The sequence below is a fragment of the Grammomys surdaster genome, unplaced genomic scaffold (genome assembly GCF_004785775.1).
Source record: "Grammomys surdaster isolate TR1022 unplaced genomic scaffold, NIH_TR_1.0 126198, whole genome shotgun sequence".
In the NCBI taxonomy this organism is placed as follows: domain Eukaryota; kingdom Metazoa; phylum Chordata; class Mammalia; order Rodentia; family Muridae; genus Grammomys; species Grammomys surdaster.
The window spans coordinates 10,005,296-10,022,975 of NW_021621003.1; the positions used below are offsets into that span (position 1 = coordinate 10,005,296).

At 43.7% G+C, this 17,680-nt stretch overlaps 1 protein-coding gene across 1 annotated transcript in view; it reads left to right on the forward strand.

Moving 5' to 3' along the window:
• Nucleotides 1-17,680, forward strand: part of LOC114613263 — a 56,304-nt gene that overhangs the window by 6,959 nt on the left and 31,665 nt on the right. Inside the window, exon 5 of the mRNA XM_028758505.1 lies at nt 10,534-10,682. Coding sequence (XP_028614338.1) covers nt 10,534-10,682 — 149 coding nt within the window. The remainder of the gene's footprint in view (nt 1-10,533; nt 10,683-17,680) is intronic.

Here is a 17,680-nt window from a genome sequence, read left to right on the forward strand (position 1 = left end):
GACTGTCATTTTCTCTTCCCTGTGTGTGTGTGTGTGATCATAACCACTTATATGGTTGGGTGTCCCTCCAGTTTTGGGAAACAGGAGAAATGAATAACAAATTTTTGGTGGACCAAGACCTGTGTCATAGACTCCTGAGACTACAATGGACTAGACTGTCCCTCCAGGCCTAAGGAGTGACTCATACAACCAGGGTACCCTCCATCTGGATACCTAGGCTCTGCTTTGCTGAGGCAAGGATACCAAGCTTCATAAGCACCAGGATGTCCCAGTAAATAAGATTCAAATCTAGCATCTCCTGGGATTGGGTAGTGAAGGCTGCAGCCTGAGTTTGAGAGATTCTTGTGTCCTTTGTTCATGGGGCCCTATCACAGACCAAATCTTTTCTATAAGAAACTGAAGTTGGAACATAAGCAGGTCAGGTTGGACCTGCAGATACTGGAGAATGAGAACATTGAAGCTTTAGAGATGGATACTCAGGGAGCTGGAGAAGGATACTGGCTTCTATCCGTAATGCCTATCAGGTAGCCCACCACATGTGGAATGGCCATTTCTGTCTTTCTCTTGTTTCTGAGATTGAGAGTCCCCAGTTCTAGTTCTATCCCCTTTGCCTTTTAGCCATCAGCATGACTTGGGCCTTTTGGACTCAGTTTAGATAAGTGTGAAAGATACTGTCACCCCTCTCAGCATTGTCCTGCCATGCTTAGGAGCCTTTAGACAGAAAAGTGATTCATTCACATTATGAGATGGTTGTCAGGCAGGCCTGGCACTCCAGGACTCAGGCAGGGTTTTACAGAGCTGATTTTTTAAAAAAGATTTATTTATTTTATTTGAGTACACTGTAGCTTTCTTCAGACACACTAGAAGATCCCATTACAGATGTTTGTAAGCTACCATATGGTTGCTGGGAATTGAATTCAGGACATCTGGAAGAGCAGTCAGGGCTCTTAACCACTGAGTAGTCTCTCCAGCCCTGACAGAGCTCACTTTTTTAAAAATTTAATTTTATGTTTTTACTTATTCTCCTTGCATCCTGCTCACTGCCACCTCTCAGTCACTCCCTCCTACAATCATTCCCCCCATTTCCAGTCCCTTCTCCTCTGAGTAGGTAGGGTCCTCCCTGGTTATCCCCCAACTTTAGCACTTCAAGTGTCTGCAAGGCTAGGTGCTTCCTCTCCCACTGAGGCCAGACAAGGCAGCCCAGTTAGAAGAACATATCCCATGTACAGGCAATAGCTTTTGGGATAGCTCCCACTCTAGTTGTTTGGGACCCACATAAAGACCAAGCTGCACATTTGCTACATGTGTGCAGGGAGGTGTAGGTCTAGCCTGTGTATGTTCTTTGGTTGGTGGTTCAGATTCTGAGAGCACAAGGGTCCAGGTGAGTTGACTCTCTTGGCCTTCTTGTGGAGTTCCTATCCCTTCCGGGCCCTCAATTCTTCCTCCTATTCTTCCATTACAGTCCCCAAGCTCTATCCATTGTTTGGCTGTTGGTGTCTGTATCTGTCACTGTCAGCTACTGGGTGGAGCCTCTCAGAGAAATATATTCCTGTTTGCAAGCATAACAAAGTATCATTAATAGTGTAGGGGATTGGCACTTGCTCATAGGATATGTCCTGAGTTGGGTTGGTTATTGGTTGGCTATTCCCTCAGTCTCTGTTCCATCTTCTGGGCCTACATTTATTGTAGACAGGATAAATTTTAGGTTGAAAGTTTTGTGGATGTGTTGGTGTCTCTACCACTCCACTGGAGTTTCTGTCTGGTTGCAGAAGGTGGCCTCTTCAGGTTCCATATTTGCAATGTGAGTCAGAGCTAAGGTCACCCTCATTGATTCCTGGGTGCCTTCCCTAGCCCAGGCCTCTGTCTTGTCCTGGAATTGCCCCCCCCCCACCCCTGTCAGTTGCAGATTTCCATTCATGTTCATGGCTATCTAGCTACCTCTGTCCCTCATTTCTCTCCACATCCCCCTTCCCATCCAGTTCCCTTCTTCCATTTGCCCCTGATAACTATTTTATTTCGCCTTCTGTGTGATAATCAAGCATCTTCACTTGGGCCTTTCTTGTTACTTAGTTTATTTTTGGGCTTGTGAATTGTAGCACAGGTTTCCTGTACTTTATGACTAATATCCATTTGTAAGTGAATATATACCATGAATGTCCTTTTGGGTCTAGGTTACTTTACTCTTTTCTACTTCCATCCATTTGCCTGTAAATGTCATGACATCCTTGTTTTTAATAGTTGTGTAGTAGTATTCCATTGTGAAAATGAACAACATTTTCTTTATCTATTCTTTTTTTAAATAATTTTTATTGGATATTTTATTTACATTTCAGATGTTACTTTCCCCATTGCCCTCACACCCAGGAGCCCCCAATCCCATCCCCCTTCCTCCTGCTTCTATGAGGATGTGCCCCCACCCACCCACCCACCCCCACCTCTCCACCCTTGAATTCCCTCATACTGGGACATCCAGCCTTCACGGGACCAAGGACCTCTTCTCCCACTTATTCTCAACAAGGCCATCCTCCCCTACATATACAGCTGGAGCCATGGGTCCCTATCTATGTACTCCCCGGCTGGTAGTTTCAACCCTGGGAGCTCTGGTTGGTTGATATTGTTGTTCTCCCCATGGGGCCGCAAACTCAACTCCTTCTGTCTTTAACTCTTCCATTGGGAATACCATGATCAATTCAATGGTTAGCTGTGAGCATCTGCCTCTGTATATGTCAGGCTCTGGCAGACTTCTAAGGACACAGCTATATCGGGCTCCTGTCAACATGCACTTCCTGACATCCACATCAGTGTCTATCTTTGGTGACTGCACATGGGATGGATACCCAGGTGGAATACTCTCCAGACGGCCCCTCCTTCAGTTTCTGTCCCATACTTTGTCTCCATATTTGTGCTCTTGAGTATTTTGGTACTCCTTCTAAGAAGGACCAAAGCACTCATACTTTGGTCTTCCTTCTTCATGAGAGTCATGTGAGTTGTATCCTGAGTGTTTCGAGCTTTTGGGCTAATATCCAATTATCAGTGAGTGCATACCATGTGTGTTCTTTTGTGATTGGGTTACCTCACTCAGGATGATATTTTCTAGTCCCATCCAATTACCTAAGAATTTCACAAATTCATTGTTTTTAATAGCTGACTAATACTCCATTGTGTAAATGTACCACATTTTTTGTATCCATTCCTCTGTTGAAGGACATCTGGGTTCTTTCCAGCTTCTGGCTATTACAAATAAGGGTGCTATGAACATAGTGGAGCATATGTCCTTGTTATATATTGGAGCATCTTCCGGGTATATGGCTAGGAGTGGTATACCTGGGTCCTCAGGTAATGCTATGTTCAATTTTATGAGGAACCACCTGACAATTTCTAGAGTGGTTGTACCAGCTTGCAATCCCACCAACAATGGAGGAGTGTTCCTCTTTCTCCACATCCTTGCCAGCATCTGCTATCACCTGAGTTTTTGATCTTAGCCATTCTGACTGGTGTGAGGTGGAATCTCAGGGTTGTTCTGATTTGCATTTCCCTGATGACTAAGGATGCTGAACATTTCTTTAGGTGCTTCTAGGCCATTCGAATTTCCTCAGTTGAGAATTCTTTGTTTAGCTCTATACCCCATTTTTAATAGGGTTATTTGGTTGCCTGGAGTCTAATTTCTTGAGTTCTTTGTATATATTGGATATTAGCCCTCTATCAGATGTAGGATTGGTAAAGATCTGTTCCCAATCTGTTTTTGCCGTTTTGTCCTATTGACAGTGTCCCTTGCCTTAACAGAAGCTTTGCAATTTTATGAGGTCCCATTTGTCAATTCTTGATCTTAGAGCATAAGCCACTGGTGTTCTGTTCAGGAACTTTTCCCCTGTACCCAGGTATTTGAGGTTCTTCCCCACCTTCTCTTCTATTAGTTTCAGTGTATCTGGTTTTATGTGGAGGTCCTTGATCCACTTGGACTTGAGCTTTGTACAAGGAAACAAGAATGGATCAATTTGCATTCTTCTACATGCTGACCTCCAGTTGAACCAGCACTATTTATTGAAAATGCTATCCTTTTTCCACTGGACGGTTTTAGTTCCTTTGTCAAAGTCTTTATCTATTCTTTTGCTGATGGGCATATGGATTGTTTCCAGATTTTGTCATTAGGAATAAAGCTGCTGGGGCTGGCGAGATGGCTCAGAGGTTAAGAGTACTGGCTGCTCTTCCAGAGGTCCTAAGTTCAATTTCCAGAAACCACATGGTGGCTCCTAACCATCTATAATAAGATCTGGTGACCTCTTCTGGCCTGCAGGCATACATGCAGGTAGAATGCTGTATACATAATAAATAAAATAAATCTTAAAAAAGAAAAGCTGCGGGCTGGTGAGATGGCTCAGTGGTTAAGAGCACTGACTGCTCTTCCAGAGGTCATGAGTTCAAATCCCAGCAACCACATGGTGGCTCACAACCATCTACAATGATATCTGATGCTCTCTTGTGGGGTATCTGAAGACAGCTACAGTGTACTTACATATAATAAATAAATAAATAAATAAATAGTTTTAAAAAAAAAGAAAAGCTGCTATGAACATAGTGTGGCATGTATTCTGTGGTATGGAGGAGCATCTTTTGGGTATATGCCCAATAGTAATATAGCTGAGTTGTGAGGTAGAACTATTCCCAATTTTCTGATAAACTGCCAGATTGTTTTCCAGAGTGGCTGTACAAGTTTGCACTCCCACCATCAATGGGAGACTGTTCTCCTTGCTCCACATCCTCACCAACATGTGCTGTCACTTGGATTTTTGATCTTAGTCATTCTGATGGATGTAAGGTAGAATCTCAGGGTAGTTTTGATTTGCATCTCCCTGATGACTAAGGATATTGAACATTGCTTTAAGTATTTCTCAATCATTCGAGAGTCCCCTGTTGAGAATTCTCTGTTTAGATCTGTAGCTCATTTTGTTGATTGGGTTATTTGGTTTGTTGGTGTTTAATTTCTTGAGTTCTTTCTATATTTTGAATGTTAACCTTCTGTTGGATGTAGGGTTGGTGAAAATCTTTTTCCATTCTGCAGGCTGTCATTTTGACCTATAGATGGTGTCCTTAGCCTTGCACAGGCTTTTCAGTTTCCCGAGGTCCCATTTATGAATTGCTTATCTTAGTGTCTGAGCTATTGTTGTTCTGTTCAGGAAGTTGTCTCTTGTACCAGTGTGTTCAAAGCAGTTTCCAATTACTTTTTCATTAGGTTTAGTGTGTCCTGTTTACTGTTGAGGTCTTTGATCCACTTGGACTTGAGTTTTGTGCAGGATAATAAATATGGATCAATTTGCATTCTTCTACATGCAGCCTGCCAGTTAAACCAGCACCATTTGTTGAAGACGCTTTCTTTTTTCCCACTATATGGTTTTGGCTTCTTTGTCAAAGATCAAGTGTCCATAGGTGTGTGGGTTTATTTCTGCATCTTCAGTTCTATTCCATTGATTCACCTCTCTGTCTCTGTACCAATACCATGGTTTTTGTTTGTTTGTTTGTTTGTTTGTTTGTTTTTGAATCACTATTGCTTTGTAGTACAGCTTGAGGTCAGGGATTGTGAGTCCCCCAGAAGTTCTTTTATTGTTGAGAATTATTTTGGCTATCCTGGGTTTTTAATTTTTCCATATGAAGTTGAGAATTTCTCTTTCCATGTCTGTGAATAATTGTGTTGGAATTGTGATGCATATGCCAGAGAGGATGTGGAGAAAGAGGAACACTCCTCCATTGCTGGTGGGATTGCAAGCTGATACAACCACTCTGGAAATCAATATAGCAGCTCTTCAGAAAATTGGAGATAATTCTACCTGAAGATCCAGCTGTACCACTCCTGGGCATATATCTAAAAGATGCTTCACAAGGACACATGCTCCACTAAGTTCACAGCAGTCTTATTCATAATAGCCAGAAGCTGGAAACAATCCAGATGTCCCTCACCTGAAGAATTGATGCAGAAGTTGTGCTATTTAGCTATTAAAAATGAGGACATCATGAATTTTGTAGGCAAATGGATGGAACTAAAAAATATCACCCTGAATGAGGTAACCCAGACCCAAAAGGACATGCATGGTATGTATTCACTGATAAGTAGATATTAGCTAAAAAGTACAGATTACCCATGATACAACTCATAGACCTTAAGAAGTTTAACAAACTCGGGATTCCAAGATACAGACCACATGGAGCTCAAGAAGAAGGAAGACCAATGTGTGGGTGCTTTGGTCCTTCTTTGAAAGGAGAACAAAATACTCACGGGAGAAAACATGGAGACAAAGTATGGAGCAGAGACTGAAGGAGAGACCATACAGAGGCTGCCCCACCTGGAGATCCATCCCATATACAGCCACCAAACCTAAACACTATTGTGGATGCCGAGAAGTGCATGCTAGCAGGAACCTGATATAGCTGTCTCCTGAGAGGCTCTTCCAGAACCTGACAAATACAGAGGTGGATGCTCACAGCCAGCCATTGGACTAAGCATGGGGACCCCAATGGAGGAGTTAGAGAAAGGACTGAAGGAGCTGAATGGGTTTGCAACCCCACAGGAAGAGCAATAATATCAAACAATCAAACAACCAGACCCCCCCAGAGCTCCCAGGGACTAAACCACTAGCCAAAGAGTACACATGGAGTGACCCATGGTTCCAGCTGCACATGTAGTGGAGGATGGCCTTGTTGGGCATGAATGGGAGGAGAGGCCCTTGGTCCTGTGAAGGCTAGATGCCTCAGTGTAGGGGAATTAGAGGGCGGGGAAGTGGGAGTGGGTGGGTGGGGAACACCCTCATAGAAGCAGGGGGAAGGGGGATGGGTTAGGGGATTTGGGGGGGCAGAACTAGGAAAGGGGATAACATTTGAAATGTAAATATAGAAATATCCAATAAAAAGAAAAAAAATAGACAGATAAAAAAAACCAAAAGCAATTCTCATGTTTAATTTTAAGAATGAAAAGTATCTGATGCTATTAAGCCTTCTTTCTCCTATAATAAATAAATAAATAAATAAATAAATAAATAAATAAATAGAAAAAATGAAAGATCCAAGTGAAGATGCTTCAATTCCACTTAGAAGGGGGAACAAAATAATGATGGGAGGCGGAGGGAAAGAGAGACCTGGGTGGGATTGAAGAAGGGAATGGGAAAAGGGGGTCAGGACCAGGTATTGGGGGAGAGAAGCCAGGAAAATGAATGGAAATATACAGCTGTGGAGGGTTGGGGAAGGGGGTAACCTTTAGAAAGTTCCAGAGATCTGGGGTGTGAGAAGCTCCCAGGACTCAATGTGGATGACCTTAGCTAAAATGCCCAACAGTAGGGAGATGCAGTAGATTGACAGGACCCCCAGTGAAGGTAGATCACCAACCTACCTTCAAAAATTTTGACCCAGAATTGTTCCTGTCTAAAAGAAATACAGTGACAAAAATGAAGCAGATCGAAGGAAATGCCATCCAGAAACTGGCCCAACTTGGGATCCATCCCATGGGCAGGCACCAAACCCTGACGCTGTTACAGATGCTATGTTGTGCTTGCAGACAGGAGCCTAGCATGGCTGTCCTCTGAGAGGCTCTACCAGCAGCTGACTGAGACAGAGACAGATACTTACAGCCAACCATTGGACTGAAGTTGGGACATCTATAAAGAGTTAGGGGAAGGCTTGAAGGAGCTGAAGGGGATGGCAAACCCATAGAAAGATTAACAGTATCAACTAATCCAGACGCCTGAGAGCTCCCAGAGACTAAGCCACCAACCAAAGAGCATGGGCTGGTCCCTGGAACATATGCTGATGAGGATTGCCTTGTCAGGACTCAGTGGAAAATGACACACCTAATCCTGTAGAGACTTGATGCCTCAGGGAAGGGGAATGCAGGGGGGGAGGTGAGGTTAGATTGGGGTGGGTGGATGAGGGGTGGGTGGGGAGCACCCTCTCAGGGGCAAAAGAGAGGATGGGGTGAAGAACTCTTAGAGGGGAGATTGGGAAAGGGGGTGACATTTGGAATGTAAATAAATCAACTTGAAACATTGATTTCCACCTCTTCACACTTAAGACCATCTTCTTTATTTGGGTGCTGCACCAGGCCTGCAACCCCAGAGCTAACAGCCAGTGGTGGACTTCTGCATGCGGCGGGCAGCCTGTGTTACATAGTGAGTTCCAAGCCAGATATGGCTAGACAAGGGGGATAATATCTTATGTGTGGACAATGTGGCTTACTCCATGGATACATACTTTATGATGTAAATAGTGTCACACTGAATCCATTCTGTCATGTATTAGCTACCCCAAAATATAATACACTATAATACACATTCATTATTGATCCTGTGGACCAAATTATTGAGAAATACACCTGCATTGCTTTATAGCTTCTCAAGAAATGAATACATCCAGTAAGGGAGTATAGCAAAAGCTAGGAAACCCAGAGCAATATGTCTCCTGCAATACAGCATCACTGATAACCAGACAACAGAAATAATGACCTTTCAAGTCAAGTTGGGATCTTTTTGAATAGATACTGTTGGCCTTGTTTATGTATTTAATGTGCTTCTTTTGTTGTTGTTATTTAGATTTATTTTTTATTATCTTATATGAACGGGTGTTTTGCCTACTCTATATCTATAGATCCCTGCATACAGTTCCGTCAGAGGCCAGAAGAGGGACTCAGATCCCCTGCTATAGATGATTGTTAGGAGCCATGTGGGTTCTCTGAGAGAGCAGTAGATGCTCTCAACCTCTGAGCCATCACTCCAGCTCCTGCACTCGTCCTTCCAGCACATGTGCTATGTTAGACTGAATCTAGTTAAGTAGAGAAGTATCTGTAAACATGTAGGGACAGGTGCATGAGGCAGACATTCTGTGTTAGGCTGTCAGGCATCTATGCATGGCTCTGGTGTCCCCACTGCTCTCTATGGGTTCAGGATCATGCCCCAACATCCCTTAAGTTCAGTTTTGGAGCAGATCTGTAACCCCTCTTCTTGGATGACGATGAAGATTAGGCCCATCTGATAAAATACAGAATTGAAATGACACTCTTGGAGGCTGGGGTGGGTTAGGAATCCTGCTTGAAAACAAGAAAAAGAACCCCAGCTCAGCAGTATTGGGAGGAAGCTCTAGAGCAGCCATAACACATGAAGCCTGCAGCACAGGCCACACGTTTCTGGTGGAGAGCATGTCTGTGCAGGCCTGGGGCGTGAGAAGGACAGCTGATGCCCCCCTTTTGCCATATCAGATCTCAGAGTATCCTGAGAAAGAGTTTATTCAGGTGACTGATTTCTGATGAATGGAATGGATCTGACTTCTGAGACTGGAGATGAGCCAGAGTGTTAGAGTGTGGAGGAAGTGATTCTGTGGATCCTCAGACAGTTCCTAGCAACCAGGGCTTTTAAACCTCAACAGAGGAGCAGGATAGAGGCTTTGGTTACTCTCTTACATGGCTCACCTAGTATTTCTGAGCTGACCCTGCCACAGAAAGGGGCAACTGTAGACACACTGGAAACTAGGTGAGACTAGTTTAGTCCACACTACCAGTTACTACTATACTGAGTGGGTGTCCTTGTCTATCTCATAGCTGGAAGGAGCCTGGGCCTGGCTATGCCTTACTCACCTCTGTCCTTAACATAGTGTATGGTTGTTTTGGTAAATGTAACCAGATGTGTAGACCAATCTGACTTCTACTGGACACGTACAGGTAGACAATAGTTTCACACCAGCCCTTCCCAGGCTAAACTGTTCTTACTGTGCACTAAAGACTGAGGCCCCTAGTTTTTTTTCTGAGATAGCTAAATATTCCCAATCTGGATACCATTCTTTCAGCCATTATTAAGGATTGCTCTTGGGCTGAAAAAATTACCAACTTTGTCTCCTCATCCAGTCTTCCCTGTAATTGTTGTGGAAGATGGGGTTCCTGACCTTGAATGTAGCTCAGTGGTAGAGCAGTTGCCTAACATGTACAATACCCTAGGTTCAACCCTATCCTTAAGGGACATAGGGGAAGAAACCTTAAGAACGCAATTACATCTGAGGTATAGCATATGACTAAAGAGAATCTCCATAGTGGCTTTTTCCTCTAACTTCCAGCCTCCCCATAGCTCTCTCCATGGATTCCATTAAATATATATTTTCACTAAGGTAAGCATTAGGTCATGGGGTGGAAAGAATCTGTATGTTATCAATAAAGCATACACACATACAGTATATCGATATACGTACATTGAGATATATATATATATATATGTATATCGATACAGCATAAATATGGATAAACAGCTTATGAAAATCCGTGTTTGAGGTGATCATCTGAAGAAATGGCTCAGTAGGAAAAGCTACTTGCTTCCAAGCCTAGAAACCTGACTTCCTTCCTTGGAACACACATGATAGAGAAGAAAAACCTCTTACAAACTACACTCTGATCTTCATGTGTGTGTACATGTACACTCATGAATACACCAAACTTATATAAAAATGACTCAGAGGATTATGGTGCAAACAACTGTCAAGGAGGCCTGCTGAAGTCTGTTACTAATGTCTCAGGGCACTTTTTCTGGAAATACTGAAATGGTGAGCTACTTAAACTGCACACTGAAACCTGGCAACATGGCTGTTCTCAGAGAGGCTGAGGTGTGCATCAACACCCTGGAGAACAGCAAGAGCTCCATGTACTCCATGCTGCCATCCCCAAGGTGAGACAAAGCCTCATCTCATAGAGGCAGGCAGAAGAAGGGCCTGGGTTAGGGGTCACCATTGAGAGCAAGGACCTCTTCCCTTCCTGACTTTATCTCTAAATAACTGGCCAGGTTGTTGGTCCAGCTCTCACAGCCCAACTCAGTCCATTAGGTTTCTTTCTGTTCCCTCACTGACTTGATTGTGAATGGTTACATTTCCTTGAGCTGCCTTTCTCCATGACACAGACAGCACACAGCACTCCTAGGTTAAGTGTATTCTTGGTGGTCATTGTGACAAGAGATCACGTATATTGTGTCTTGAGGTCTTACAGACACTGACACCCATCAGGTACCTCCTGATATCTCCTTCTTGACAAATAGTTCAGTGGACCATTAATATCTGTCCCATTTGATGGATTTGGGACTTTGGTTATTTTAATTTTGTTCTCCAGAATCTTTAGAAACCATGAAAGTTGGCTTCAAAGGATAACCTGGTAAAACAGGTTATGTGAATATGGCCACCTGGAATCTGTGTGGTCCAAACTCCTCTAAAAGGTCTTTTATAGTTGCCTGCCTAACCAATTTTATTGTATGCTTCCAAGGGTCTAAAAGAGACAGTTTCCTGAGACCAAAGTCAAGCTAGTCCCTGTGACCTGTAGAATTCTTACTTGAGACAGGAACCTTCTTTAGGTGACATGGATGATGACAACCAACTGCTCCAGGTGACCTGCACTGCTCTATGCTGTCATCCACACACCTCTGATATGATAGTCTATCCCCACACCCAGAGTCAAATAATCCACAGTGCTAGCCCTCCTAGGTTCAGGCAGACACCAGTTGCAAAGTAGAAGGGACTTGAACATGTAGGTGTTTACCCAAGCTGGCAATGGTAGGCTTTTGGAAGAGTAAGTCACCCAGATGCTGAAAGTGGACTGTGAGGGGACAGGTAGAGGACTTGGACAAATTCTTCAATCAAGTCTTAGGCTTCTAACAATGATTTCCCCTTTTTGAGAGGCCTTGGGATCCAAGCAGCACAGGAGGGCAATGAAAGTCACTGTCTTGGAGGCCTTGCTCATGAGACAATGTTTCCTTTGTGCTGCACGTGTTCAGTGCAGTTGACCCAGGACTGGGAAGATATGCTCATGGCCACTGCTTGATTCCTCTGGAGCACATCTTTGGGCCTGTTATTCTTCTGCCTTCTGCCCACTTGGATAACTCTTCTTGTCCTTTCTTCCTGGACAGTGATGTGACAAGAAGTCAGTATCTGGTCCTTTTTTTCCTTTTTGTGTACCCCAGGTTCACTTCTGTAATGGCCCAGGGGTCTAATTCTCTCAATCCTGCAAGAAACATAGTCTGTCCTGATTTGATTTCACATGCCTTTAATAATATGGGAGGTAGAGACAGGCAGATCTCTATGAGTTTGAGGCCAGGCTGGTGTACATAGAGTTCTGTGCTAGCTCAGTAGATATGTTTAATGACTAAAGAGACAGATGTGGCAAAACAAAACAAAAACGAGATATTACAAAACTGAAGCAATATTTTCTAGAACACAAATGCTATTTAGAGTTCTCCTAGTTCATTTCCTAAGCTCTGAACTCAAGTTGCTAAGGATCTCAGAGTGGCCATGGGTATTTGGAGCAGCCAGACAGTATGCCTTTCTTTATAATGGTTTGTTTTATTCTCTAGGCCAGGTTGGCTCTTTTACTCAAGATCCTTCTGCTTTAGCTTTCCCAGTGCTGGGATTACAGACTTGTACAAACTAAACATAGCTCTAAATCAGGAATTCCTGACCTGATTTTTTTATATGCAAGACATAGTTTTCAAACTAAACTTAATAGTCTACGAGTGGAAGGACATACTTGTAATTCTATTACTGCTCATGGAGGAAGGATTGCCTACAATCAAGGCAAAGCTATCCAACCTAGCAAGGCCCTATCATGAACTGAGATTTGTAGTTAAGGACTGCACTCTGTCTCTACCAGACTGACCTCTCAGAGAATCAGTGATGGGAAAATGTCTTTTTCTTTATTTTCTTTCCCCAAATGTTCTAGCCAGAGTAATAACAAAGGATGAAGGCCATTAACTAGGACATATCTCTCATCTAGTGCAATCCAGGATATCCACAGTTACACATGTGTATGTATACACAGCTGCTTCCATGCACTGTTGTCCAGGAAGAAGAAACAGGCCTGATCAGACTCAGGACCACACATATGCACATAGGAAGAGCAGTGGAATGGAGCAGGGCAAGTACCAGGCTATTCTGCTTGAGTCCCACTTGAAATGAGAGGTATGTTCTGTCAGGTGCTTGACAAGTGTCCCTCTGATTGCAGGAATACACAGGTGCGATCCTGTGAGCTTTGTGTACAGATTAGTGTGTGCCATTCTGTTTGCATGGGCCACTGTGATGGCCAAAAAGAGCAAATCACTGAGGGTGACATGACCCATAAGTACCTTCCTGGTATCGCCAGCCCTGCTGCCACCTCCCACTCCCAGCCACACTCTCCCCCATCAAACTTGGTGCACTGATATAAATGCCATGTGCCATTCATTCTCCCACCCTGTGGCTTTCAGATCATGCTGTTTCATCCAGGACCCTTCTCTTGTAGACAGGCTTTGCACAGCAAGGTGCCATCAAGGTGAAGAGAGAGGCCCTGCTGACACTGTTGGTTGTGTAATGGCTTCCAAGCTATCCCTCTATGGCCTCTCCATCTTAAGTACAGACTGCTTAGGATGTTCCCTGAGCAGAGGGACAGGTTGGTCATCCTTACAAAGCATATGATTGCCATCCCACTTGCTAAACCTGTAAGCTGGGCTCCCAGTGATGTCACCTCATGAATAGAAGTTGCCAACTGGTTGGAGGTCTTTGTAGCTTTGGCTTCCACAATCATTGTGAGGAATCAAATCCTAGGTGAGAGAGTATTGCTAAGCATGGTCTTCCCTTATCTGCCTGAGGGTAAGGGAAAGATGCCAATAGGATTCCACTTTGGAGTCACGGTGACTATTAAGACCAGTGCACTTCAGGTGATTCAAATAAGAGGTTTTTTTTTTTTAAATAGAGAAGATCAATAATGCCACTAATTTATTACACAACACAACATTTCATCATAGGAGTACAGGGAATCATGTGTTGACAGATCTTTGCATCCCTGATACATGGTACACTAAATGTTTCCAGCTGGGGTGACCATTAACATCATTTTTACTGAAAACACAGTCTGAATTTACAACAGAGATCCTACCCTCTAATCCATGTCTTTGATTTGATGGGACAGGTGATTGAACACAGGCCCTCACTTGTCCTTCCGTGGCTCTCTGTAATCTGGTCACAAAGCTGTCTCTTGTGGTTTCATACAGCTGGTGTTCTTAGCCTGGGCCCCTGCCACAGCTGTCTGTCCAATCTTCAGATCTAGGAAGCATTTTATCCAAGGGGGATTAAGCAAGGGAGGAGGGTGATCAGCAGTCAACCAAAGTTGAAGAGTTTACTGTTAGCATAATAGTGACGTGATTTCATATTGGAGTTATGGTGAACATTAAGACCAGAGTGCTTCAGGTGAATAGATAAGATTTGCTTTGATAGAGAGATGAACAGTGACCTCATTAGTAAATTTACATAACACGACATCCCGTGTCCTGTAACTGGTTTCCTCTTCATTACCTTTTGAAAGTCAGCAGCCATTATCCCTCTCCCACAAATTCTGTGCCACCTTTACCCCAGTACATCATACTGGTAGGACAGACTATAGGTGCCATCTTTACCCCAGCATATCATGCTAGTAAGACAAACTATAGGTGCCATCTTTGCCCCTAGGGTATCATGCTGGTAGGACAAGCTGTAGGCCAAAGGATTTGTGGCTGGGTTGGTGTCCAAACACTACAGTGGATGTCTTTCATGGCTGTAGGAGATGGCTTGAGTAGGGTCTGTATCCTGCAGAACAATCAGTGTTAGCTAGAGTCATCCTAATAGATTCTGAGAAATTTCCATTGCACTAGGTTTCTACTCACCCCTGAATAAGCCCCCCAATTCCACTTGTCCCCTAGTAATTTCTTCCTCCATCCTCTCCTCACCTGGTCCCCCCCTTTGCCTGTCCCACAGTGTGTCCATAATATCTATTCTCTTTCTCTTTCCTATGGAGATCCTTATGTCCTTCCTTGAGCTTTCACTGTTACTTAGCCTCTCTGGTTCTGTGGATTATTGCATTATTATCCTTTAATTCACAGTTAATATTCACTTATAAGTGAGTACATATCATGTTTGTCTTTCTGGGACTGAGTCATCTCACTCAGGATGATTTTATCTAATTCCATCCACTTGCCTGCAAATGTCATGATGCCATTATTTTTAATAGCTTAGTAATATTCTCATGTAAATATACCACATTTTCTTTATCCATTTTTTTGGTTCAGTGACATCTAGGTTGTTTCCAGCTTGAGACCTATGCCAGGAAAAGGAGTCCACACCTAGAAGGCCAGAAATCAGAGGTCAGATGACCCAGAGACTGAGGATAGAACTAAACTTGACTGGCCAAAAACCAAAACAACACAAAAGTAAATCAAAACCAAATGAAAACAAACCAACAATGCAAAAAGTTAGTCAACGAAAACATCCCTAGTGATACTGTGCTATACTCATGCATTGGTAGCTAATCCAATTGCCATTATAGAGGATTAAACGGCCACTGATGGACTCAGATGTGGGGACCTACAGCCAAACACTGGATAGAGGTCAGGGAATCCTGATGAAGAGGAGAAAGAAGGATTGTAGGAGCCAGAATGGTCAAGGACACCACAAGTAAACTCAGAGAATCAACAAACCTGGGCTCATAGGGGCCTCACTGAGACTGAACCAACAACAGGGACCCTGCATGAGTCTAACCTAGACCTTTTGCATGTTATAGTTTTTGCATGTTTTGTATGTTATAGTCATGCAGCTTGGTGTTTATGTGGGACATCTAACAGAAGTAGCAGGGACTGTTCATGAAGACTTTTCTTGCTTTTGGGACCCTTTTTCTCCTACTGGCTTTCATTGTCCAGCCTCAATATAAGGGACTGTGCCTAATCTTATTGCACCTTGATATGCCATGCTTGGTTGATATCCCTGGGAGGCCTGCCCTTTTTTGAAGAAAAACAGAGGAGGAGTGGATGGGTGTTGTAGTAAGTATTTAAAACGGGCCTTAGGCTCAGGCCGACTATCTAAGCTGCAGCAGCTCTGCCTAGCCCAGCCGCCATGTTTATCAGCCAGAGGCCACATGAGTGCTGCAGCTAGAAATGGCCAACTAGAAACACCAGCCCTGCCACCCGTGAGACACCAGTGTGGGAGATGGCTCTGCCAATCTTCCATGCTGTCTCCACAAGGCTGGGCATTGCCCATACCATCGTGTCATCCACTCGGGCCCAGTAGAAAGATGAGATTTTAATGCTTAAAGATTAATCAAAGGTTTATATATTTGGTAATGATCAGTAACAAGATATCCATACAATCAGAAGTGTAACCAATACCCAACCTAGATATACCAACTACCTTTGACTGCTACAGACATGTGAACATCCACCTCCATCTCTCCTCTCTCTCTCTCTCTCTCCTCTCCTAGGTCCTCCTCTTCCTTTTCCTCTTCCTCTCCTAACTCCTTCCACCTTAGCTCCTCCTACACCTCCATTGCTGAAAAGACCTTAGATCTCTCCTGACTTTATCCACAAACAGAGAGACCATAAACTGAGAAGAGTTCTTGTCTGAAAGAGATTTTCCTCTCTTCCAGGAGGTTGTATACTGGCTTGAGGTCCTCTTGATCATGCAGTATATGCTGAAATGGTCTCCCATGGCAGGCAGAGAGGAGTGGGACTCCAGTACATCTCAAACAATAAATACTGTGAGCAAGTAATTAGCCAAAAATCAGGTGCTTTTCTCTCAGTCACTTCTGAAAGTTCAAGGGTGGCCAAGGGAAGTGCAGAAGATGTGTGACATCTGCCACCAAAACAAATCAGTGAGAAACACCTCTATCCATGACTCTCCCTGCTTGCACATCCAGGTTCTGGGGTAGGGTGGAGTCACAAAATGTTACAGGGAAAGGACAGAATATAGGCACACAAAGAGAAAACAGTGGTTTCCATCTGCTGCCAAGCTAATCATGTCTGTCCAGATATCTTTAATGAAAGCTGCCTACTTCTGCCACAGGCAATAAAGGCAGGTGCTTGGTTTTCCAAAAGATGCTTCCTTGTTATGAAAACCAGTAGAGGACACCACTGAGACCCTTCCTGGGGAGACAGTCTCTAGATCTGCCCCTTAGGGTTTTCCCCAGTATTCTTTTCAAGTCGGGCCAGTAGGGGGCGGTGCTTAATCTTTATTGACAGGCCTCTAGTAGGAAGGCCACATAGTGTTTATCAAACAGCTTAATCTGCTTAGAGAACTCAAGTATATTTTTAACTGCTTTGCTAATGGCCCATTCTGATTTAGATAAGGTAGGTAAACACAGGGAGGGAAGAGGAGGTACTGACAGACTCCTGATGCTAGTTAGAGAGACTGTATTTAACAGGATAAAGGTGAAGATTCACAGCTCCTCGGGAGTAAAGGTCACCAAGTGTCCCTGGAGGCAGATAGGAGGCCTTCATCTTCACTCCTAGGGGAAGTTGCTAGCATAGAGTTTTGGCCAGAACTACCTGAAAAAAAAATTGTGTGTGTGTGTGTGTGTGTGTGTGTGTGTGTGTGTGTGTGTGTGTATCTTGGTCTCTAATTAGCCTTAGAGCTAAAATACTCCACCTGGTATCCTTTCTATCAGAGAAGAGAGAGAAAACAATTGCCAGCTATTAAGTTCCACCACACTAATCTCATCCAGGAGGATTCCCTATTTTAGAATCAAGGGAGAAGCCCTGGTCATTTCAATGATGTCTTTCACTCCTCTGTTCACTCCTTAAGGAGCCAGTGATTCTCAGAGGAAATCCTGGAGATCATGCCCCAAAGAATGCTACTCTCTAGGGGTCTCAGGGTGGGTTAGTTTTCTCTGCTTATCAGAGTGAAAAGA